Source organism: Dipodomys spectabilis, unplaced genomic scaffold (assembly GCF_019054845.1).
Source record: "Dipodomys spectabilis isolate Male_0828 unplaced genomic scaffold, ASM1905484v1 ptg000039l, whole genome shotgun sequence".
Taxonomy (NCBI): Eukaryota; Metazoa; Chordata; class Mammalia; order Rodentia; family Heteromyidae; genus Dipodomys; species Dipodomys spectabilis.
The window spans coordinates 10,485,834-10,512,164 of NW_024870716.1; the positions used below are offsets into that span (position 1 = coordinate 10,485,834).

The window sequence follows — 26,331 nt, forward strand, 5'->3', positions numbered from 1 at the left end:
TGTCAAGAAAACTAATAACCGATGCTGGTGGGGATGTGGCCAAAAGGAAACACTACTACACAGTTTGTGGGAATGTAAACCTATTCAACCACTCTGGAAAGCAGTATGGAGGTTCCTCAAAAGACTAAACATAGAGCCTTCCTTATAACCCAGTAATCCCACTCATGGGCATTTATCCAGCAGACTGCACCAAAACCACCAGCACAACCATGTTCATTGCAGAATTGTTTACCAAGGTTAAGATATGAATCAGCCAGATGCCCCCTCAGTAGATGAATGGATCAAGAAAATGTGGTATATATACACAAAGGATTTCTATGCTTCTATCAGAAAGAATGACATTGCCTCATTCATAAGGAAATGGAAAGACTTGGAAAAAATTATATTAAGCAAAGTAAGCCAGACCCAAAGAAACACAGGCTGCATGATTTCCCTCAGTAATAACTAGAATATGTCTAGGATATTCATAGAAGACCACAATAGCTCAATAGCTATGTGCATATGACCATATAAAATGATGCTTATCAAAATGAATTCCAAGAAATAGAAACAAGAGGTTTTTCTTTAGTGTACTGTAAACAGTTATTTCTTTTTTCTTTCTTTTTTTTTCCCTTTGGTTTATTCCTTAATGACACTGTTGTTGTTTTTTTTTTATTTCTATACCGTTTGTCTTGTATATAAGTTTATCTGGTTTGGGAAAGGGAAAGGGAATCACAGAAACAGTGGGACAAAGGGTGAAGCAATGAAACAGTGATACTTACTAGGCACTATGTTGGAAATGAACTCTACAGCTTGAGGGGAGAAAGAGTTGAGAGGGGAAAGACTATTCAAGAGGCTGAGATCTGAGGATTGTGGTTCAAAGCCAGCCCGGGGAAGAAAGTCCATGAGACTCTTATCTCCAATTAACCACCAGAAAACTGGAAGTGGAGCTGTGGCATAAAGTGGTAGGGTGTTAGCCTTGCACACAAAAGCCCAGGATAGCACCTAGTTCCTGAGTTCAAGGCCCATGACCAAAAAAAATAGAAAAAGAAAAGGAAAGAAATCAACTGGAACTAGGATGTGAAATCTCTAGGTTTTATGGTAGAAACCTTTTCCCACTCCTTCCCCCACCTGACTGACCATAATGAGATCTGGTTCAATCAGGATCGCTGAGAAGAGGAAGGGAGGAAGTGCCTTGCCAAGATATGGTGGTTTGTTGAAAGGGAAGTGGGCTGGAAACTGGATAAGAGTTACAGAGTTAATTATACTTACTAATTTCATTCTGTCAAACTGCTTCCTCCTCTTCCCTTTGCCATCTAGTGTCATTAGACTGCTTGTGTTAGCTAGTTAAAAGGGATGACCAGATGTGCAAAGAACAAAAAAGCCGTAAGTTCTACTTCCCTACAGAATTATAACAAGCATAGTCCCAGACCACACTAGATTAGAGAGACCTATAGAGAAATACGATTCAATACATTGATCTTCTTCCTTCTTTAGCTCCTAATATCATGCATATTTGCTTTTTACTGTTTTAAAATGATCTTTAAGTAGTTTTACAGGGGAGTTTCGCTTCAACACATCAGCGTATGATCACAGTGTATCTTGATCCATGTCACCCCTTTCATCGTTCTCCCCTATCTCTCCCATGCCACCCCTCCCCTCAAGTTGCCTGCTTCCATTTTCACAGATGTGAATTGAATAGCATGACTGCATTTGCCCATTCTTCTCTACATTCATCTGTCTCCCTTTCCTTGAGTCTCACGCTGCTTTGTCAAAACATACTTCAGCTTCCTCGTATTCATTTTGTTAAAAAGTAAGTTATTCAAAGGATTTAGCCCATTGGACTCCTCCCCTGTGCCTACCACAGGTTAGTCAGTTTGTTTGTCAATATGCCTATGACCTTGTATATTTTTATATATATTTATAATTTAGATCTAACTTCCACATGTGAGAGGAAAACATGCACCCTTCATCACACCTGACTTACTTCACTTAACATAATTTTTTCCAGGTCCATCTTTTTTCCTGCATATGTCATAATATTATTCTTTGTACTGGATGAATACAACTGCATGTATATATCATATTTGTTTAATTCATTCATACATGGTAGGACATCTGGGCTGTTTCCATAACTTGGCTATGGTGAATAATGCAGCAACAAACATGGATGTGCAAATGCTTTTTATTGTATCCTGACTTTTAATATTTTTGATTGATATCCACGGATGGTATTTCTGGGTTATACAGGGTATTTCTATGTTGCTTTTTTTTTTTTTTTTTTGAGTAATCTCCAAATTGACTTCCATAGTGGTTGCACTAGTTTACATCTTTATCAAGAGTGCAGTAGAGGTCCTTTCTTCCCACACCCTCACCATTATTTGTTGTTTGTATTCTTTTCTCTTTTTCTTTTTCTTTTTTGTCAGTCATGGGGCTTGAACTCTGTGCTTGGATGCTGTCCCTGTGCTCCTCAGCTCAAGGCAAGCACTCTAACACTTGAGCCACAGCTCCACTTCTGGTTTTCTAGTGGTTTATTGGAGATAAGAGTCTCATGGACTTTTCTGCCCAGGCTGGCTTTGAACTGTGATCCTCAGATCTCAGCATCCTGAGTAGCTAGGATTACAGGCATGAGCCACTGATGCCCTGCTGTTGTTTGTATTCTTGATGATGGCCAATCTTACTGGGGTGAGATAGAATCTCAGTATTATTTTAATTTACATATCCCTTATGGATTGAGATGTTGAGCATTTCTTCATGTTTTTATTGGTCATTTTTACTTCTGCCAGGAAATCTATATTTAGCTCCTTTTTCTGTTTGTAAATTGTGTATTTTTAATTTATTTTTAAATTTGTATTTATTGTTTAATTAAATTAATTAAAATTGGGTTTTTTGAGTCCTTGGGGGTTCAGTTTTGAGCTCTGTATACTCTGGATATTAGACCCTTGCTGGCAAAGCTCTTCCCCAATTCTGTAGGGAAGAAGTCTTTTTAGCTAGTGACTATATCCTTCACTGTCAATGTATTTTTCTTAATTCACTCAAAACTTCTATAAGTTATTACATGCTCATGGCGATTCTATATGGGCAGCCCTTTGACACATAGAGGAGATTTCACTGATAAAGACCATGCCAGCAGCCCCTAAGAAGTTTTTCTGCTCAGGTATTCTGTGGCTGTTGCGTGGTATTCACATCTACAAGCAGTAGATACCCTGCTGTGTCCAAAGTCATGTCCTGGCCTGAGTTTGTGTGTGTGTGTGTGTGTGTGTGTGTGTGTGTGTGTGTGTGTCCCAGTTCTGGGCCTAGAACTTAGGGCCTGGGCACTGCCCATGAGCTTTTATGCTCAAGGCTAGCACTCTACTACTTGAACCACAGCTTCACGTTCAGCTTTTTGGTGGTTAATTGGGAGATAAGAGCCTCATGGACTTTCCTGCCTAGGCTGACTTCAAACTGTGATCCTCAGATCTCAGCCTCCTGAGTGTCCAGGTGTGAGCCATGGGTGCCGATGGCTTGATGACTTATTCATGCATTGAACTCTTTCTAGAGCTTTAAACTTGTCAGTCACTGACCTACAACAACTTATGAGCAAGAGAAAAACGATTTTTTTTCTAGCAAGCATTATGTGTCAGGCTACAAACCAGGCTCATAATTTTGTATTATCTTTGCATCTTATCCCTCTTAAATCTAACTGCAACCCTTCTAGGTGATTTCTATCCAAGGAAATGGAACCCATACTGACTGCAGAGACTATTAAGAGGTGATCTGGTTAAGTCGTCCTGGCGAAGGCTTTGGTTAAATAAAGCCATTGCCACAGTGACTGTGTTCCACCTTTGCCAGAGCCAGTGTTTCCTGTATGACCTGCAGCCTTTGTAGATGCTGTTCTTACTGATGTAATTTCTTTTCTTTGCCTTAATGTTTAGATTTTTTATCACCACATCAGAAACGTAGATCTTTGTGGGAAGAACCAGATACTTTTCATCACCATCCCTACTTCCAAAACTTCTGCTAAAAAGCAATTATCACAATGAATCTAGGAGAACATATATATTGTCTGTCTGTGCATGCATGTGTGTTTGTGTGTGCACATGTGTGCACACATACATATACGCACACACGTGTGAGCACCCATCCTGGGGCCTGAATGAACTCAGGGCATTGTTCCTGAGCTTTTGCTGGTTAATTGGAGATAAGAGTGCCATGACTTTCCTGCCTGGGCTGGTTTCAAACCAGCCTCCTCAGATCTCAGCCTCACAAGTAGCTAAGATGACAGGCATAAGCCCCAGCATTTGGCTAGAGAAAAAAATAATTTTTAGTTAAGCAGACCTCTATTTTTACTCCTGTGTTTTCCCTGTGCTTCACTGTGTGATATCCCAAGAGGTGAGGTCATGTGTCCAAAATCAATTCTAACACCTAGGAGAAAAAGCTGTTCTTGGTCACCAGTGTTCCCCTGGTGATAGAAAAAGAGACAGTGTCTGCAAACATTATGTGTGTGTGTATATATGTGTGTGTGTATGTATACATATATGCTATATATATGCTATATATATGTGTATATACTATATATGTATATATGTATACTATACTACATACATATTATATATATGCTATAGTATATATACTATATATAACTATACATATATATAGTATATATATGTATATATATAATATATACATATATGTATATAGTACATAAGCATACTAACATATATACCTATATATACATATACATATATACACATATGTTGTACACATATGTTTACACATATATAGTACATAAGCATATTAATGAATGATTGAAAGTTTAGAGATTCAAAGGAGGAGGCTGCAATGCTTGGTAAGAAATGTATGCATTATCCTGCCCATGTAATTGTAACCCCTCTGTACAGTATGTTCACAAATAAAATAAAATAAAATTAAAAAAAAAAAAAAGAAAGTTTAGAGATTGCCAAGGTTTTTAACAAGGCTGGACTCATAATTCTGGGGTTATGGGAATATAACAAGAAATTTTTATTACAAAAGTAGCAAGGTTTAGAGACCAAAATATGTATGTGTGTATGTACCTGTGTGTGTGTGTGTGTGTGTGTGTGTGTGTGTGTGTGTGTGTGTGTGTGTGTGTGTGTGTGCTGGCACTGAAGCTTGAACTCAGGGCCTAACACTTGAAGGCTAGCTTTCTACCACTTGAGCCACACCTCTGCTTCTGTTTTTTTGCTGGCTAATTGGAGATAAAAATAATGTTACAGATTTTTCTCTTTGGAGGAGATAAGAGTTTCTTGCCCCCACTGACTTCTAACATTGGCCCTCAGATCTCAGTCTCCTGATTAGCTAGAATTATAGATGTGAGCCACTGATGCCCAGATAGAGACTGAAATGTTAAGAGCATCTTGTCCTGTGGAGCAGTGAGGACTTCATGAGACTTAGGCACCTAGTGCATATCAGAAAATCTGTTAAGCTCTTTATCAGAGGCAAGTGCAATGGAAAAGCCATTGCACACAGCAGCTTCTAGCACCTTCTCATTATTCCCCAACTAGATCAGTCCCTGTATTCTGCCTGGCCGATTAGAACCTTCCTCATTCAGCATATTTTCTGCAAGATGAAGTGAAAGCTGTTTCTTGTGACCATTTTTCATCCATCTGTTAGCAACAACTGTTCTTTTGCAGCCTTTTCTATGAGCCTCTACCAGCACTATGACAAACAAATGTGAAGGGTGTGTGTGTGTGTGTGTGTGTGTGTGTGTGTGTGTGTGTGTGTGTGCTGGTTCTGGGGATTGAACTCAGCGTCTCAGTGCTCTCCCTCAGCCTTTTCTGCTCATAACAAGTGTTCTACCACTTGAACCACATCTCCACTTCCAGCTTTTTGGTGGCTAATTGGAGCTAAGAGTCTCATGGACTTTCCTATCTGGAATGTCAGATCTCAACCTCCTGAGTAGCAAGGATTACAGGTGTGAGCTTCCAGCCTCGGAACTTGAATGCCCTCATCTTATACTACATATGCTGAGGTCAAGGACTAGCAAGTGGATTGACTGCTCATGATTACATTCCATTATTTTCTCAAGTGACTGAGGGGTAGGGAGGGGTCCGGGAGAAATAAACCTTGCACAGATGTCTGAATCCCGTAGCTTTATTTTGGGGAGAAAGTGGACAAAAGATGAGTAAGTTTGTAAAGAAGCTTATTTTGATCCAGTAACACATCCCCTGTTCACAGTGTGAAAAAAAATCTGTTTCCTTACCCTCGAGGAAATGGAAAAGGCAGGCTACATTGTGAGTGCTAAGTGGTGACTCTGGCACCATAGCAACCAGTTGTTTATTTGAAGTGGGTTTTCCCCCCCTCAATGTCTTCTTGATTCTTATTTCTTAATATATCCCTGAATTCAAGCCTTTCCTCAGCCGACACCTCCCACGCCATTTCACTCCATTGACCTCTCTCTCTCCTCCCGGATTTTCCATCCTATTGCCTGCTCTCATGATACAGAAATGTTTTCCAAATATTATTCTCATTAGCCTCCTAGTTGCTTTTTAGATATCAAACACTATATTTGCTTGATGCCTCCTCAGCAAAGCTATTATTCCCATTTTACTTACAATTATACCCCAATTTAAAGAAAGAAAAAAAATTGCTGTGTGCTTGAGAATTAGTGGTAATTCCATTGAGCAGATACCATAATGATGGAAGAAGGATTCTTCTAGACATATATTCATTGGCAAGAGAGACAAAGAGAGGGTTTGTTTTTGTTGTTTGTTTTTGTTTTACTTCAGTTTTTTTTCTTAGTGCCATTCCTGGGGCTCGAACTCAGGGATTGGGTGCTATCCCTGAGCTATTTTTGCTCAAGGCTAGTACTCTACCATCTGAACCATGGCTCCACTTCTGGGCTTTTATTTTTATTTTATTTTTGGTATTTAAAGAGTCTCATGGACTTTTCTCCCAGGTTGAACCTCAGTCCTCAGATCTTAGCCTCCTGAATAGCTAAGATTACAGGGGTGAGCCACTGGCCATCCTCTGGGCAGGAGAGTACCTGTTAGCTTGGGGTGGTTGTGGTCTCCAGATGAAAGAAGAGGAGGTAGATGACAGGATTTCAGCATGCAGTAAAGATTAGGGGCACTAAAGAAGCAGCACTTGTTCCATCTCAGAAAGGCCAGGCATACAGAATCCTGTGGCTTCTGCCATTTTCACTTGCACACAGGATAATGCAGACATGCACCAGGAGTGTGTGGCCGCCATCATGGTTCCGATGACAGCCCCTATCTCAGCACACACCATACAGTCCCCACTTCCTGAACCTGCCCTTGGCTCCTGCAGGACGCTGGGGCCCCACAAATTAGTATGTAGCATATCTAGAATTTTAAATAGAGCCTTTCTCTTTCTTTCTTCCTTTCTTCTCTTGTTCCTCTTTTTTTCTTTTCTCCCTCCCTCCTTCCCTCCCTCCCTTCCTCCTTTCCTCCCTCCCTTCCTCCTTTCCTCCCTCCCTCCCTCCCTCCCTTCCTCCCTCCCTCCCTGCCTGCCTGCCTGCCTGCCTGCCTTCCTGCCTTCCTTCCTTCCTTCCTTCCTTCCTTCCTTCCTTCCTTCCTTCCTTCCTTCCTTCCTTCCTTCCTTCCTTCCTTCCTTGTGTCAGTCCTGGGGCTTGAACTCAGCGCCTGAGTGCTGTCCCTTAGCTGTTTTGCTCAATGCTTGCACTCTACCACGTGAACCACATCTCCACTTCCAATTTTTTGGCAGCTGATTGGAGATAAGAGCCTCATGGACTTTGCTGCCTGGGCTGGCTTCAATTCTCAATCCTCAAATTTCAGCCTCCTAAGTAGCTCCCGATGCCCAGCAAGTCAAGCATTTCTGACCCGAATTGCTGGGGCCTTCTTCACTCTTCTGCCACCAAAACCTTCAGATCCTCGTCACCTATAGAAGCTGTCAGGCCCTGCCCTCACAGAGGCCACCATATTCCATATTTCTCAGCACGTACTACTCGGTCTCTTTTGTCCCTAATTTTTCAGTTTTTTAATGATTAAGTCATTGTACAAAGGGGTCACAGTTCTATCCGTCAGGTTACAAGTACAGAGTATCTTGATCAGTATCATCACCACTTCCTTCATTCTTCTCCACTTCCCTCCCTTCCATCCCTTTCTTATTTCTTAGTATTTTTCAAAGTACTCATGTGCAACATCATTCCCCCAACCCCATGCAGTCCTATCACTTTGATTCCTTAAATGCCAGTATGGTAATTATTCCTCTCCTGGAAAGCGTCTCTTGATTATTACCCTCTGCTTCTCAGCCTTCCACTCTCCATCAAGATAAGACAATGCTTGGCTTCATTGGGGCATCACTTAGTTCTGAAATGAGATGCACTGTGCAAACATTTGCATATCCGTTTGTACTTCAAGTGGCTGGTATTTCTTATGTGGGAGCAAGAGTCCTTGGACCTGAGGCCGGTGGTTTACACCTATCATCCTAGCAATTTTGGAAGCTAAGATCTGAGGATCATGGTTCAAAGCCAGACCACACAGGAAAGTCTGTGAGACTCTTACTCTCCAATAAGCTACCAGAAAACCCAGAAGTGGAGCTGTAGTTCAGGTGATACAGCACTAACCTTGAAAAAGAAGAAGAAGGAAAAAATCGAGGGACAGCACTCAGACCCTGAGTTTAAGCTGCAGGGCTGGCCAAAAAGAAAGAAAGAAAAGAAAGAAAGAAAGAAAGAAAGAAAGAAAGAAAGAAAGAAAGAAAGAAAGAAAGAAAGAAAGAAAGAAAGAAAGAAAGAAAGAAAGAAAGAAAGGAAGGAAGGAAGGAAGGAAGGAAGGAAGAAAGAAAAAGGAGAGTGTTTATGGGGGAAAAATGTCCTATGTGTAACTCTCTTTGTGAGGTTGACTACAGTCAATCATTAGAAAATGATCTTTATTTACCCTGCTCCATATTGGTAGAGCCAAAATGAAGAAATCAGTGCACAGCCTTGCATCCAGCCTCAGTGTTAGCTTTCCTCACAAGCTCCTTTCATGCATGGATTCAAAATTCTAGTGCTGGAGCCTCACACCTGTAGTCCTGGCTGCCCAGGAGTTTATTTAAAGGTCAACATGAGAAATTTATGATTATAAAATATAAGAAAAATTAAGATCACATGTAAAGAATTTGCAGAAAATTAAAGCCTTTCTTAAATCAAATCAAAACAACCAATTACATATTGAAAGTATTTTTGGATATAATCTATAAAAGTAGTACTCATAGGCAGGCACTTGTGGCTCACACCTGTAATCCTAGTTACTCAGAAATCTAGAGAAGAGCAATTATATGTCAGCTGTAAGCAGAAAAGTTTGAAAGACTCCATTTCCAAAACAATCAGAAAAATCCTGAACTGGAGGCATGACTCAAATGGTAGAGCACCAGCTGAACAAGGAAACTGAGGAAGGGCAAAGTTCTGCATTCAAAACCATGATGGCTGGGTGCTGGTGCTCATGCCTGTAATTCTACCTACTCAGGAGGCTGAGATCTGAGGATTGTGGCCCGAAGCCAGCATAGGCAGGACAGTCCATGAGACTGGTATTTCCAATTAGCCACCAAAAAACTGGAAGTAGAGCTATGTCTCAAATCGTAGAGGGCTATTCTTGAGCTAAAAAGCTCAGAAACAGCACCCAGGCCCTGAGTTCAAGCCCCAGGACTGACATAAAAAAAATTTAGATAGATAGATATCAGACAGCCATTCATCTTCATTAAGTTCATTTTCTCATGGTTATCTCTTGGATCACTTCCAGATTTAAAAAGCTTAACAACTTTAGTGTTTACCTTAGGGAGCACTCTGTTCTTTCTAATATGTATGAAATTCTTCATTCCGATTCATGCCTCCTTGAAAGGAAAAAACTCCCTGAAGAATTAAGCTGTGTCATTGTTATGAATGCTTACAGTGTATTAGAGTTTATTCCTGCTGGTAATCGGCCTTGAACTAACTCAAGGCCATCCTTACGTTCTCACTTGGCTTTTCCACTCAAGGCTGGTGCTCTACCATTTAAGCCATACCTTCACTTCTGGCTTTTTGCTGGTTAATTGGAGATAAGGTACTTATGGGATTTTGTGTCTGAGCTGCTTTGAACTGTGATCCTCAGATCTCATCCTCCTGAATGGGTAAGATTCCAGGCATGAACCAGCAGTCCTGGCTTCATATATTAGTATTTTCACACACAGTTCATTTCTATTTCCTAAAACTCTTCACCATATAGAGTTCAAATGTGAAGTAAAGCTCTTTTTACTCCATTAGGCATGAGGTCAGCTTGACTATAATATACAGCTGCAAGAGGCTGCACTCTGATCCTATATTTTTTTGTTTTCTGCTCATTTGAGTTGATGGTTTAGTCGACTGCTCAGTTTAAGTCCTGTCTTGTGTCAGTATCTGTCAGTAACTGACGATCTGCACTATGTTGTCTTTGAGTTAGGATCTTTACAAGATGAGACCAAACATGACCAACTTTCTTTGTTTCAGCCAATAAGTATGTGATATGTTCTGAGAAGTTAAAAAAAATTGCTTTGAGCCACATGCTGATTCAAAAACATTGCTTTCAGCTGGGTGCTGGTGGCTCACACCTGTCATCCTAGCTACTCAGGAGGCTGAAATCTGAGGATTGAGGTTCAAAGCCAGCAAAGTCTGTGAGTCTCTTGTCTCCAATTAACCACCAGAAAACAGATAGTGGTGCTGGGGCTCAAGTGGTAGAACACTTAACTTTAGCTGAAGAGCTCAGGGATAGCCCCCAGACCAAGAGTTCAAGCCCCACAACCAAGAGGAAAAAAAATACTCTCATACATTTTTTTATTATTTCATTTTTTATTTTCCATCATGTTTATTTGCTTATTATTTTCTAAACTTCAAAAGGTTGTACAATTTAACATGTATGTGTCCAGTGCTTTTGTGTGTGTGTGTGTGCGTGCGCATATGTATGTGCGTGCACATGTGCACCAGTTGTGGGGTTTGAACTCAGGACCTCAGCACTGTCGCGGAGTTTTTTTGCTCAAAGCTAATGTTCTACCACTAGAGCCATGGCTCCTTTTCTGGCATGCTGGTAGCTAACTGGAAATAAGAGTCTCACAGACTTTTCCTGCCCAGTCTGACTTTGAATCCCAATCTACAGATCTTAGCTTCCTGAGTAGCTAGGATTACAGGCATGAACCACCAGCACCCAGTCAGTAATATCACTTTCCTAAACGGCCTGTTAATTGTCCAAAGGGTTTTCTTCATAGAGATTCATTCTTGCATATTGTATATAAATATGCATATGTCTTTTTGTGTGTTTACTCATACAGCAGTCCGATATGTATGAATAAATCTGTAATCTGAGTAATGGTGATTCACACCTGTAGTCCTAGGTATTCAGGAGGCTGGTATCTGAGGATGATGGTTCAAAACCAGTGTGGACAAAAAAGTCCCCATGAGACTCTTATATCCAATTAACCACTCAAAAACTGGAATTGGAGTTGTGGCTCGAAGTGGTAGATCACTAGCCTTGAGCTCAGGGGCAGCATCCAGGGCCCTGAGTTCAAGCCCAATAACTGACCTAAATACATACATACATACATACATACATACATACATACATACATACATACATTCATGTGTATTATTCAGCCATGAGTATATATTTTAGTTGTTAATGCCTTTCTAATTGTGTCTTTTTTTTCTGTTTTCATGGAATGCAATTCTAAGGCTCTCATGTCTGAAGTCATTACCTCCCTTTCTTTTTGGGGTGTCCCCACCTTTAAGAGTACCATGTGCCTTGGTGAAACATGATGTCATGCTCTACATTCAGAGTAAGATCCCCTGACTTGAACAACTGGCCTCAAAATATGCCTATGCTCATTGGTAGTAACTGAAAGAACTCTCCAGTGAGAAGATGGGAAAGCCATCATACAATAAAAGCCTTTCACTCCTAGGCTGAGCCTCAGAAACACTTAGGAAATGGAAAGCAGAAACAAGGAGAAAATCATTAGAAAAAATGGGACTCGTAGCTGGGCACCAATGGCTCACACCTGTAACCTTAGCTACTCAGGAGACTGAGGTCTGCGGGCCACAGTTCAAAGCCATCCAACTACCAACCAGGAAAGTCAGTGAGACTCATCTCCAATCATCCACCAGAACAAACTGGAAGTGGCACTGTGGCTCGAAGCAGTAGAGCCCTCGCCTTGAGCAACAAAGCTTAGAGATAACACCCAGGCCCTGAATGCAAGCCCTAGGATGGTATAAACAAACAAACAAACAAACAAAAGCAATTGCTTCTATTTACTTTTTTTTCATTTGTCCAGTAGTTACTGAGTGCCTTATAGGTATATGGCACCATTCCAAATGCTATCAATACAGCAGTGAACAAAACAACATCCTTTATTTGCATTATCTCATTTAATGCTTATAACTCCTGGGGCAGTCATCCAGCTGGCAACAAAATATGCCTCACTTAGGAAGTGACATTTCAGAGATTCAAAGCCTAATTAAATTGCTGAGAATCTTACAGCTAGGAAGTTTAAGCCTAGGGATTGCACTCCTGTTTAACTATCGCTAAGGTTTACACTCTTAATTACTAGGTTTTACTACCTCTAGATCATGAATAACAAAGTAGAATTATGTAACTCACACCTGAAGCCATTAAGAATAAAATCCCATAAATGGTTGGGTTTTTGTGTGTATTTTTTGGTGGCTGTTAAATATATGATTTACTTTATTTGGACATTGATGAGATTCAGAACAAGTGGAGTCAGTGAGATGTCCCAGTAAAATCTATTAGCCATTCAATGAGCCATTAAAGCATAGACTTGAAATAATAGAAATTAAATCATAAAACAAAGACTTTCAGGGAACCCTCATCTCCAAACAGGCTGTTAAGGAAACTGAGTTTATGCTATATTTGCTCTCAAGACAATCACTATGAAAACTGAATTATTTCTCCATGCTGAGATTTTCTAATGAATGTTTTAGATCACCATGAAGGATTTTTCATGTGTGCCAGTACCAAGGCTTGATCTCCAGGCCTGGGCACATTCCCTAAGCTTTTTTCCTCGAGACTAGCACTCTGTCACTCAAGCCACAGCTTCACAACCAGCTTTTTGGTGGTTACTTGAGGATAAGAGTCTCCCAGACTCTTCTGCCCAAGCTGGCCATGGAACTGGTTCCTCAGATTTGAGCCTACTGAATAGCTAAGATTACAGACATGAGCCACTAGTGCCCACCAGCCATAAAGAATTTTGAAGAGCTTAATTCTGTGGACCTGATGAATAGTCAAAAATGTATTTCCCCCCAAAATTAAACCTACCTCATTGTTTCACCAGGAATGATTTGACTGAATTCTGTAAACACCTCCTAGAGATGTCCTAAATGGCCTGCATTCATTTCATTTGTTTATCATCTGTGTAGAAAGACAACACATAAATCTGAGTTCGGGTGCTGTAGACAGTTCTGCTTAGTAAATGAAACAATACCTGTCAGTGTTTATCCAGATTAACTGGGTTGTTTATTTGTACCTTCAAAACATAATGAAACATAGGTTTCACTAAAAAGATAAACATATACAAGCTCACAAAGGATCACATCAACATCTATACATATGTAGGATTTGAAGAGGGGAGGAATTAAGAAATATTAGAGGTGAACATGTAATCCTAGCTACTCAAGAGACTGAGGTCTAAGAATCATGGTTCAAAGCCAGCCAGGGCAGGAAAGTCTATGAGATGCTTACCTCCAATTAACCTGCAAAAAGCCGGAGATAGAAATGTGGCCCAAATGGTAGAGAGCACAAGCCTTGAGCAAACCAGCTCAAGGGCAGCGCCCAGGCCCTGAGTGTTCAAGCCCCTGGATACTTTCTCTCTCTCTCTCTCTCTCTGTCTCTCTCTCTCTGTCTCTCTCTCTCTCTGTCTCTCTGTCTCTCTCTCTCTCTCTCTCTCTCACACACACACACACACACACCATTCTTAATTACACCTGGAGATACCTCACACACATCTGGGGTACAATGATGTCATTCTCTGCAGAACAGCTTTGTGCAATCCTATCTGTATCCTTAAACAGAGCTATTGGAGTATAGTATCCTAACATTCTACTCGAGTGACTTTTACACTTGTCATCTTTCTTTACTCTTCCTTTCTGGTCACTAAGCAGTGTTAGCCATTGCTAACATTCTTGATGGTTTCTCTAGGAGAGCATAGACCTGGGAGAGATCATGTTCTCGCTGTGCTACCTGCCGACGGCTGGCCGCATGACCCTGACCGTGATCAAGTGCAGGAATCTGAAGGCTATGGACATCACTGGCTCATCAGGTACATACAAGGCTGGCCCATGGGCAAAGGCATAGTCTCAAATCAAATATTCTGGCTATTTAAAATGATACATAACCCAGCCTGACACCAGTGGCTCCTGCCTGTAATCCTAGCTATTCAGGAAGCTAAGATCTGAGGATCACAATTCAAAGCAAGGGCAGGAAAGTCCAAGAGACTCTTATCTCCAGGTAACCAGCAAAAAGCCAGAAGTGGAGCTATGGCTCAAGTAACAGAGAGCTATCCTTAAGCAAAAAAATATCTTAGCGACAGTGCCCAGACACCAAGTTTAAGCCCCAGGACCAACATATATTTCATATATATATATATATATATATATATATATATATACACATTATATATATGTTTGATATAGGTGTTTCGTATACATATGTACATACATATATATTATACATATATCCATACAGTTAATTTGTCTGTAGGGAGTACAATAAAATTAGAAAAAGCAATTACAAATTAAAAAGCAATTACGAATTCCAAATCACCTCTTTAAAGTTGACTACCAGGGTGACACTGTCCAAAAAGAGTTGTACTCATTATTTGACATATGCAGTGTTAACCCCTCTATACAGCATCTTAATAATAACAATAAAATTAGTTTTGAAAAATGACTACCAAAGAGGTTGACTTTGAACTTGGGTTCTCAGTTTGCTTTCAATATTAATCTAGTTTTATATTTTTTAAAAAAAACACCTGATGTATCACTGCTGTTCTGCTTTGGCCTGATTAGTTGTAAGGGGAGATTCATAGATTTTGTGTTGTGATAGGAAGACTTAATTACATTGAACTTATTTCCTTCACTATTGGCAGAAAAACCACGTTCGAACACCACCATTCGCGTTCATATTCTTGTCACTTTTTCACCTCAAAATTTGGGTGTCTGTAGGGACTGCAAGAAACAGTAAGATAAAATAATAAAATAATACTTTATCTGACTAAAGTAAAGGAGGAGGCTACAATGCTTGATAAGAAATGTACTCATTTGGGCTGGGAAGATGGCTCAGTGGTAGAGCGCTTGCCTTGCAGGCCTGAGGCCCTGGGTTCGATTCCTCAGCACCACATAAGCAAAAAGAAAAAAGCCGGAAGTGGCGCTGTGGCTCAAGTGGTAGAGCGCTAGCCTTGAGCTGAAGAGCTGAGGGACAGCACCCAGGCCCAGAGTTCAGGCCCCACGACCGGACCCAAAAAAAAAAAAAAAAAAAAAGAAATGTACTCATTTATCTTGCCCATGTAATTGTAACACCTCTGTACAGTATTTTCACAATTAAAAAATAATACTTTATAGGGTTCTTTTTGGGGGCTAGGGGCTAGTATTGGGGCTTGACCTCAGGGCATTGCATTCTCCCATAGTTTTTTCACTGAAGGCTGGTGCTCTACCATTTGAGCCACACTTCCACTTCTGACTTTTTGCTGGTTAATTGGAGATAGGAGTCTCATGGACTTTTCCAATCATGATCCTCATCTTTCAGGCTTCTGAGTAGCTAGCATTCTAAGGGTAAGCTACCGGCACCCTTTCTTGGAGGAAATGTTTCTTGTGTTAACTTTGTTAGAGGGAAAGCCACAGAATGTTTTGCGACTCCCTTTTTAAAGTCATTGCAATTCTGGGGGATTATGTATAACTTAATATGTGAATGTGGCACAGATTTGCAGATGAAATACGATAAAAGACAAACAAGGAAATCAGAAGTTTTGAATTTAAAAAATATGAGTAAGGGAGATACAATTGAAGAAGACATTGGAGAGGAGGATCTGTAACTCTGGTATTCTTTAGAACTAAAAAAACAAAGCTAAATTTACATTACAAAAAGCATAATGGAGCTCTTAAGTTCTATGGAAAGAACCACAAGGCACAAAAATGAATGTGTGTTGTGTCATGCTTACTTTTGTGCAAAAATGGAGACAGACATTTAGACCATAAATATATATTACTAATATTTGCATACAGAAATAATGGAAGCCAGGCATCAGTGGCTCACCTGTAATCCTAGCTCCTAGGGAGGCTGAGATCTGAGGATCGCTGTTTGAGCCCAGCCTGGGTAGGAAAGTCCAAGAGACTCTCATCTCCAATTGACCACCAGAAAACTAGAAATGGAGCTGTGGCTCAAAGAGGTAGAGCGCTAGCCTTGCACACAAAAGCTCACAACTTGAACCACAGCTCCATTGTAAGCCTTTTATTTGGTTGTTATCTGGAGAGAAGAGTCTCACAAACTTTTCTGCCTCAGCTGGCTTTGAACCATGATCCTCAGATCTGTTACAGAGATAAAAGTTAAAAAAAAAAAAAAAGAATCTTCCACATTTATATTTCTGGAAAAATAAAAATCTTGGGAAAAGATTAAGGAACGTTGAGATAAACAGTGTCGTCTACCAATTATTGTTTATGCTCCTCTCTGTCCACCCCCTCCCAACGTTCCCAGAGATCAAATTTTAGACAAGCCAACAGTACTCAGGTGTAATTAAGTACAAGATGACTTTTTTAAAAATTTCAATGGAGCTTGCATAGGGCGATCATGTGCTAGAGAGCACCTCCTCATTAATCTCCACATCCGGCTCATGAATCAGCAGAGGAGCCAGGATATTACCCTTGTCAGAAGCAGAGACTTGCTGTCAGAAATGCGAGGGAGAGCAGAGAGCAGACTCTGCCTTCTTCCCACTGACAGACCTGTGGGCGCAAACACAAAACTAGCCCTTCGTAACTGGTTCTTTCCAGCATACATTCCCTTCCTTTCTTCTTTCCTTCCTCCCTCCCACCCTTCCTTCCTTCCTTCCTTCCTTGATTTTTGTGCCCAGACCTGGGGCTTGAACTCAGGGCGTTGGAGCTGTCCTTGAGGTTGTTTGTTTTTCCCCCTCAAGGCTGGTGCTCTACCACTTGAGCCACAGCTCTACTTCCAGCTATTTGCTGATTAATTGGAGATAGGAGTCTCACAGACTTTCCTGACCTGGCCGGCTTTGACCCATGACCCTCAGATTTCAGCCTCCTGAGTAGAAAGGATTACAGGCGTGAGCCTCCAGCACCCTGCTCCAGCATACTTTCTTAAGCTTCAGAATAGATAGGAAATATTGTTTTCTTACCGTGTCCTTTGCTGATGTGATTGCTAGACTCCAAATACATTTGGATCTTTTTTGCAGAATCCTTTCAAGATATACAGGAACATTTTCCCCCTAGGGTTTATAAAGCCCATACCAGCTCAGTAAATTTATATTACTGTCATTTTGGCTAAATCTAAGGAAATAAAATTTATGACTATAGCAATGGAGAGAAAGAGATGATGATGTTACAACTTCAGTGTGACCAGAAAAAAATAAAATAAAATAATGAGAAAAAGAAAAAGAAGACAGAGCAGTCTGGGTGCTGTTGGTTCACTCCCATAATTCTAGTTACTCAGGAGGCTGAGATCTAAGGATCATGATTTAAAAACAGCCAGAGAAAAAATGTCTGTGAGACTCTTATCTCCAGCAAAAACTTTAAAGTAGAGGTATGCTTCAAGTGGAAAAGCACTAGCCTTGAGTGAAAAAAATTCAAGCAAGAGTACAAAGTCCTGAGTTCAAACCCCAGTACTGGCAGAAAAAAAAAATACAGAGCATACAGTGCCTTAGTTTTAATTAGCTAGCAAGTTTGCCACTCCCAAAGCCATTATACTTCTGGGGAACTTATAACATGTTACATAGCTTCCAGAAATATTGGTCCAGTTCTGAGATGATAAGTATCCATTCAGCAGCAGCAAATTTGTTGATTATTTCACTTCTGGGGCTCATAAAAATTTCGTCAGCTCGCCACCTGCTAAGAGTGCACAGTCAGTATGTAATCTTAGCTACACACAAGGCTGAGATTGAGGATCAAGGTTTGAAGCCATCCTCGGCAAGAATGTTTGTGAGACTCTTATCTCCAATGAACCATCAAAAAGCCAGAAGTGGAGCTGTGGCTCATGTGGTAGAGCACCAGGCTTGAGTGCAAAAACTAAGGGACAGCACCCAGGTCCTGAATTCAAGCCCTAGTACTGTGCACACACATATACACACACATTAGTCAACTGAATTTTTCTCTCTCCAAGTGGCATCATATAGACATTGTGTTATCAGAGTCTTCCTTGAGTTCATCTTAAAAATAAATATTTTATCATATACTCTGGTATATCTAATATAAATTCATTGACAACTCAAGCACTAATATTGTAACTAAAATTATATTTCTTTTTGTGTGTGCCCTTCCTGGGTCTTGAACTTCAGGCCTAGGCACTGTCCCTGAGCTCTTTTGCTCAAGGCTACCACTCTACCAATTGAGCCACAGCTCCACTTCCAGCTTTTTTTGATGGTTAATTGGAGATAAAAGTCTTGTGGACTTTGCTGCCCAGGCTGGCTTTGAACTGCAATCCTCAGAACTCAGCCTCCTGGGTAGCTAGGATGATAGGTGTGAGTCACTGGCACCCAACTAAAAATACACTTCTAACTTTAGTATGTTATCCAGCAGTGAAAGAAAATTTCAAGTATGATGAAGCAATTCAATATGCGCATCTAGAAATAATGTTGCTAAGTCTTTCACAGAATTTTAGTTTGCTTATTCTAAATCAGTCTGAAGGAAAATAACCTGAACAATTGTTTTTATTTATTGGCATTCCCTAAGTTAATTCAAATCAAAAGACCAGGGCAAGCAACAACAACAACAACAATAACTGTATTTCAGTGCTAGAGTAACTCTTGATACCTTGATACACTGATATGTTTTCTCTCCTGAGCTAAAAGCAGATAAACCTGAGTGCTCATAACACCCATTATCATAACTTCTCAGACAACTGAGATATGGAGGATTTCAAGTGTGTGTGTGTTTGTGTGTGTGTGTGTGTTTGTGTGTGTGTGTGTGTGTGTCTATGTGTGTCTGTATGTCTGTGTGTCTGTGTGTCTGTGTCTGTGTCTTTGTGTGTCTGAATGTATGCACTGTCCCTAAGCTTTTTGTTTGTTTGTTTTATTTTTTTGCTCAAGACTGGTGTTTTACCACTTAAGCTCCACTTCCAGCTTTTTGGTGGTTACCTGGAGATGAGAGTCTCAGAGACTTTCTCCCCTGGGCTGGCTTTGAACTTGGATCCTCAGGTCTCAGCCTCCTGAATAACTAGGATTCCAGATGTGAACTACCAGCACCCGACTATGGGGGATTTGGGAATTTTTTTCATACTTTTTTTATTGTAGAAATGCTATACAGAGAGGTTACAGTTACAGGAACAAAGTAATGAGTACATTTCCTATTGAGCATTGTTGACTCCTCCTTTGTTTTCCTCCTGGATTTGGGAATTTTTGAAGCCATCTCATCTGGGCAAGAAGATCTGAGACTTCAGCTCCAAAATGCTGAACTGGAGGTGTGACTGAAGTGGTAGAGCGCCAGCCAGCCATGAACAAGAAAGCCAAACATGAATATGTTCTATCTGCAGTGCTCACCCCCTTAACCCCCCCCAAAAAAACCCAACAGTGATATCAGATTCATTATGTTTTTATTTACCCCCTGGTAAATGGCTTACCTTTCAATATGTCTTAGTGAATCCATTGCCCCTGAGTAAGTCCTGTGAATTGAAAGCTATCACGTGGCATGCATTACATGAAGTTCAATTGTTCAGGTTATTTTCCCTCAGCCTGATTTAGAATAAGCAAACTAAAATTTGTGAAAGACTTAGCAACATTAGTTCTAGATGCGCATATTGAATAACTATATCGTGCTTGAAATTTTCTTTCACTGATGGATAATCTATTAAAGTTAGGAGTATAATTTTAGTTGGGTGCCAGTGACTCACACCTATCATCCTAGCTACCCAGGAGGCTGAATTCTGAGGATTGCAGTTCAAAGCCAGCCTGGGCAAAAGTCCATGAGACTCTTATCTCCAAATGTTTCTTTTGCTTCATGGCCCTACTTTTAGCTGAATGGAAGTACCTTCCTATTCCTAGATCCTTATGTCAAAGTATCTCTGATGTGTGAAGGCCGGAGACTCAAAAAGAGGAAAACAACGACCAAGAAAAACACTCTGAACCCTGTGTACAATGAGGCTATTATTTTCGACATCCCGCCAGAGAATGTGGACCAGGTCAGCATCTCCATTGCCGTCATGGATTATGACAGGTAAGCAGGGGCTCTGCTCAACACACAGTAGCCATGTCAGTAACGCAGAGGCCAAAGATAGCTCTGTCGGTTATTTCCTGCTGCAACCACTTCATGTAAAGAGAAGGAGGGGAAAACGCTCATTCAAAACTCGTCAGTTGTAGTCAGGCACTGCTGGAGAGCTCAGGCCTGTAATCCTTGCTACTCAGGAGGCTGAGATCTGAAGATCCTGGTTTGAACCCAGACCGGGTAGGAAAGCCTATGAGATTCTTAGCTCAAATGAACCAGCATAATGCTGGAACTAGAGCTGTGGCCCAAGTGGTGTTGTGTTAGCGGCCTTGGGCACAAGAAGCTCAGGAAGGCATCCAGTCCCTAAGTTCAAGCCCCAGGACCAGCACACACACAGGAAAATTATTTCTAAAACCTGTTCAGTTTTAGAAATGAATAACAGGAAGAAATTAATCAATGGTCTAAAACCATCACCAAAGTCCCCTCAGAGATGTCCATCCAATCCTGAAGAGATTGGATACTGGGCAGCAATAAGAAAGATCACAGTTGGAGATGAGCTGGGGTAAAAAATTCCCAAGAATCCATTTTTGGCTTGGTACAGTGGCTCATGCCTGTAAACCCAGCAGATGGGAGGACCAAGACTAGCCCCAGACAAATAAACCAGACTCTTATCTGAAAAATAACCTACAAGCAAAAATGACTAAAGGTATGACCATGCGGCAGTACACCAGCTTAGCAAGTACAAGGTCCTGAGTTCAAACCCCAGAACCTCCAAAACAAGGAAAAATAATGCAGAAGCTCCTAAATTACATTCCATCTGAGGAAGCAGCTTATCACATGTACTGTGTGTGTGTGTGTGTGTGTGTGTGTGTGTGTGTGTGTGTGTGTGTGTGTGTGTGTGTGTGTGTGTGTGTGTGTGTGTGTGTGTGTGTGTGTGTGTAGTCCTAGAGCATGAACTCAGAGCTTGAACTGTCCTAGAGCCTTTGTGTTCAAGGCTGGTGCTCTACCACTCAAGCTCAGGCTGGCTTTGAACTGTGATTCTCAGATCTCAGCCTCCTGCATAGCTGGGATCCCTGGCTCAAATGAACTTTTGAGTCAACTGCCTAATTTCTGATTCAGATCCTCTTCTACCTCTTGCACAGTATATAAAGCTAACCAGGCCTTAACTCTCTGGGTATTTCATTTCTTTATCAGTAAAATGAGATGGTGATGATGATGATGATGTTGGTGATTATGATAATGATGATAATGATGATGATGAAAGTCATGATGATAATGATGATGGTGATGATAATGATTGTAATGATGATGATAATGATGATCATGGTGATGATATGATGATGATGATGATGAAGTGATGATGATAATGATGGCTGTAAGAATGATGGTGATGGTGATGATGGTAATGATGATGGTGATGATGGTAATAATGATGATGGTGATGGTGATAATGGTAATAATGATGATGATGAAGGTGATGATGAATGATGATGGTGATGATAATGATGGTTGTAATTGTGATGTGATGATGACGATGATGATGTTCATGGCATGAGAGAGGGACTAATAGGGACAGAGCATTGAAGTTTCTTAGACTTTCTGGTAGTGTATAAGCTCCAAGTGGTAGCTGTTCTTGTTGTTTGACTTTTCATTGTGAAGACAGGGAGTGAGCAGGGAACAGGAGGGGTCACTGGAGAGCCTGTGGTCCGCTGTAGTTAGGGGGGGTGGGGAGGGAAACAAGGCTTAATTTACATCACTTAAATTGGATAGAAAGAGCCGGGGGCTCATGGCTCATGCCTGTAACCCTGCTACTTAGGAGACAGATCTGAGGCGAAAGGTTCACAACCAGCCCAAAAGAGAAAGTCCATGAAACTCTGATTTCCAATCAACAAGCAAAAAGCCAAAAGTGGAGCCTGTGGCTCAAGTCATAAGTAGTGTGCTAGCCTTGAGCAGAAAAGCCCGGACATCCTGGCCTTGAATTCAAGCCAGGCCAGCAGCCAAAAACTAAAAAATTGAAAACAAACAAACAAAAAAAACCCCCAAAGGATAGAAAGGCTTGCAAGACAAAAATGCATACATCAAAGTTCCAAAGCATTGCTTATTCACAGTCATTACTATTTATTATTTTTATGATTAATGTCTTTACTTACTGTGTTCAAATTGAAGCGCCCTCAGAGGGTTTGACTGTGTTTCTTATAGAAATTCATCTGGGTTTGTTGATTGTTTGATATTGTTGACTTGAATTGTACTTACGTCGGTTCACATGCCCCGCTCTCAAAGACCCAAGATACACTGTGCTTGCCACACAGGCCATAACTATGGTGACATTTAACCTTTAAGTTGGGCAGAGGAAGGAGTTACCGATAACCATAACTAAATAAAACAACCACAGAGCCGGGCGCCGGTGGCTCACGCCTATAATCCTAGCCACTCAGGAGGCTGAGATCTGAGGATCGCAGTTCAAAGCCAGCCCGGGCAGGAAAGACCATGAGACTCCTATCTCCAATAAACCACTAGAAAACCGAAAGTGGCACTGTAGCTCAAGTGGTAGAGCTCTTGCCTTGAGCTGAAGAGCTGAGGGACAGCGTCCAAGCCCAGAGTTCAAGCCCCAGGACCAACAAAAATCAATCAATCAATCAATCAATCACAATGATTTGCTGAATTAACAGTTATTTAAGAACTAGGTGCTAGGAACTCACACCTGTGTTCTTAGCTAGGAGACTGAAATCTGAGGATCATGATTCAAAGCCAGCCTAGGCAGGAAAGTCTGTGAGTCTCTTATCTCCAAGGAACCACCAAAAAGCCAGACGAGGAGCTGTGGCTCAAGTGGTAGAGCACTAGCCTTGAGCAAAAGAGCTAAACCAAATCAAGTGAATGTGATGCCCTGAGTTCAAACCCCAGGACTACCAATTTTTTTTTCAATTTTTGAATTATTTCTGGAATTTTCCATATGATAATTTTAGAACAGAACTGACTATAGGTAAACATGCATAAGTTGAAACCATGAGTAAGGGAAATGATTGTAATTTGTAAAATTACACCACCTAATGTGTCAATGCTATGTTTAAAATGTTACTACTAGATCTAAAATACCCCAGGACATGATGAATAATACAAGACTCCAGGCATTCACACACAGCCAGACCAGAGGAAGAAAAACACAAAAGCGCAAGGCCTCTGCGCCTCTGATTATATAAAATAATATTCATCTAAATGATCTCCAGGAAATAGAAACAAAGATTTCTTTCTTTGTCACTATTTTTTTTTCTTTTCCTTTTTTCTCGTTTATTAACTTGTCTTTGGGAGGGCAAGGAGTGCACAGAGCAAAGGGTAAACAAATGTGGCCTCGGTCCTCACTGGAAAATGAGCTATACAACTTGTAGGTGGGGATAGGAGGGAAAAACTTGGAGAGAGCAAGGGAAGGGGTGACACTGTCCAAAAAGAAATGTACTCATTACCTGAATTATGTAACTGTAACTCCTCTGTTTTTAGCATTTTCAAATAGAAAAAAACTTTTAAAAATGTTATTATGATGTGTGAAGAGCTTCCACTGACCTTGAATGCTGGAGATGAAATGTAATATTCTCCGCATGGCAGGGTGGGGCACAATGAGGTGATCGGAGTGTGCAGAACCGGGCTGGATGCCCAGGGGCTGGGCCGGGACCACTGGAACGAGATGCTGGCCTACCACCGCAAGCCCATTACCCACTGGCACCCCTTGCTGGAGGTAAGCCAGAGACTTGCTGGCCTCCACTGTGGTGGTTAGCACTTTCCTTAAATAGATTGACCCGTTAACCCTCACCTGATGCTTGATTTATTCACAGCCTCTGACATCTAGCTTGCTGTGTGCTGTGTGCCTGGGGGATCATAAAACCCCACAATAAGCACACAATGCTGCAAGTCTACCTACTTTCCTCTCCTCCTTCCTTCCTCCCTCCCCCTTCCTTCCTTTCTTCCTCTCTCCTTCCCTCCCTCCTTCTCTCCCTCCTCTCCCTCCTTTCTTCCTTCCTTCCTTCTTTCCTTCCTTCCTTCCTTCTTTCCTTTTTCCCTCCCTCCCTCCCTTTTCTCCTCCCTCCCTTCCTCTCTTCTCTCCTCCCTCGTTCCCTCTTTCCTTCCATCCTTCCTTCCTTCCTTTCTTTCTCTCTTCATGTGTGCTGGTTCTGGAGTTGAACTCAGGGCTTGGACACTGTCCCTGAGCCTCTTTTTTTGCTCAAAGCTAGTGCTCTATCACTTGAACCACAGCTCCACTTCTGGCTTTTTGTTTGTTGATTGGAGATAAGTGTCCCACAGACTTTCCTGCTTGGGCTAGCTTTGAACCTTTTACCTCAGATCTGTCTCCTGAGATGTAAGATTGCAGATATGAGCCATGGGTACCTGGCTTTATTTCCCTTTTTTTGTACAGTCTAAAATTTTACATCAGTGAGTCCTGAGCAAGCTTCTATGTTTATTAGTGGCTGGAAGTGGAATAATGTGGAATAATCACCTTACCTAAAGTCTGCTTCACTTTACCAATGCTTTAGTACTGCCATGAGGATTTACTCCAACTCACAACCAGCCGATGTCCAGCCTGCTGGTTCCATCCCTCTCCCTCCCTCCCTCCCTCCTCATCTCTTTTCCTCTTTCTCCCTCTCCTTCTTCCCTCCATTCTTCTCCTTCCCTCCCCTCTCCCTTCCTCTCTCCCCTCTTCTCTTTCCCTCCTCTCTTCTCTTCTCCCCTCCACTCCCCTCCTCTCCCCTCCCTTCTCTCCCTCCTCCTCTGCTCTTTTCTCCTCTCCTCTTCTCCCCTCCCCCTTCCCCTCCTTTCTTCTCTCCCATTCCCTCTCCCCCTCTCCTTCCTTGTTTCTCTCCCCTCCCCTTCCTTTCCCTCTCCCTTTCTCTGTCTCTCCTTTCTCTTCCTCTCTTTTTTCCTCTCCAGTCTTCTTCCTTTCCTCTTATCTCCTTTCCTTTTATTTTTTTGAGAGAGTGTCCTTAAGTGAGGTACAGTCACCTAATCCAACTTGTGTACCAGAGGGGACAAATATATCTCTGCTCCCCTCCCACCCCCACCAAACCCTCTGGTAAAGTAGAGCACAGGAGCTATCAGCCTGCCTGAGCGTAAGTCCTTCTGTGTGTCTGTATATTGTAAACCCTTGGGCAAGTTACATGAATCTCTATACATTCCTCCTATCACCCTGGGCTAGAAGTAAACCAAATCAATGGGAATATTGCATGCTTTGCACATGGAATACAATATTAGCACTTACCATCACAATATTATAACTTATGATAATGACTGTTAACCTCTATATTAAACAGAAGTGTTTATGAACATCCATTTTCTGTCAGGCCTTTTGTTTCTGGAGCTTACATCCGCCTCTGTGGTCTTCTGAAGGTGGCATGGGTTGAATGACTTTCTTTCTAATCTCTTGATCTTCTGCAAAGTTGCAAATAAATAATGCATATGAATGGATTTATTGTATAGTAATGTAATGCAAGCTCACAAAAACGTACGTAGTAGATGAAGAGCAAACCTATTTCAGTTTAAAAAACAATAGGTGTAATAGCCATAGAGCAAATGAATGATAGCTTTATCACCTCTTTTTCTAGGGATAAGACTCTGCTTCTTGCTTTGAACTACAGTTCAAAAGGAAGCAACACTTACTAAGTGTAGTACTTTTCCTACACTGAATCATATATTCTGAAATTATTATCTTCCAGTTACCTGGCCGAGCAACCAGTTTTGACAGTCAAGGGTCCTGCTCTTCTCCCAAACCACCACCTACGCCCTAATTCTTCAAAACATATGGCCTTTATGAGGACCTACAATCCAGTGCTTATTGAATTAGGGAAAAAAAATACAACTGGAAGGTTTGATTTCTTCATTTCAAAAATACCCATGGTAATATACAAATTTGATGTGCATTTTTTTCATTTACCTTATTGTCTTGAATATCTGAAGACATTTTACTTGAATACAAATAGTCCTTTGTTACATCAGGCATTTGGCCCTCAAGTCACATG

General features: G+C 41.2%; 1 protein-coding gene across 1 annotated transcript in view; it reads left to right on the forward strand.

Moving 5' to 3' along the window:
• Positions 1-26,100, forward strand: part of Syt10 (synaptotagmin 10) — an 81,595-nt gene extending 55,495 nt beyond the window's left edge. Inside the window, 4 exon segments of the mRNA XM_042677712.1 lie at positions 14,112-14,232; positions 20,173-20,344; positions 23,930-24,059; positions 26,029-26,100. Coding sequence (XP_042533646.1) covers positions 14,112-14,232; positions 20,173-20,344; positions 23,930-24,059; positions 26,029-26,100 — 495 coding nt within the window.
• The last annotated feature ends 231 nt before the right edge of the window (positions 26,101-26,331 follow it).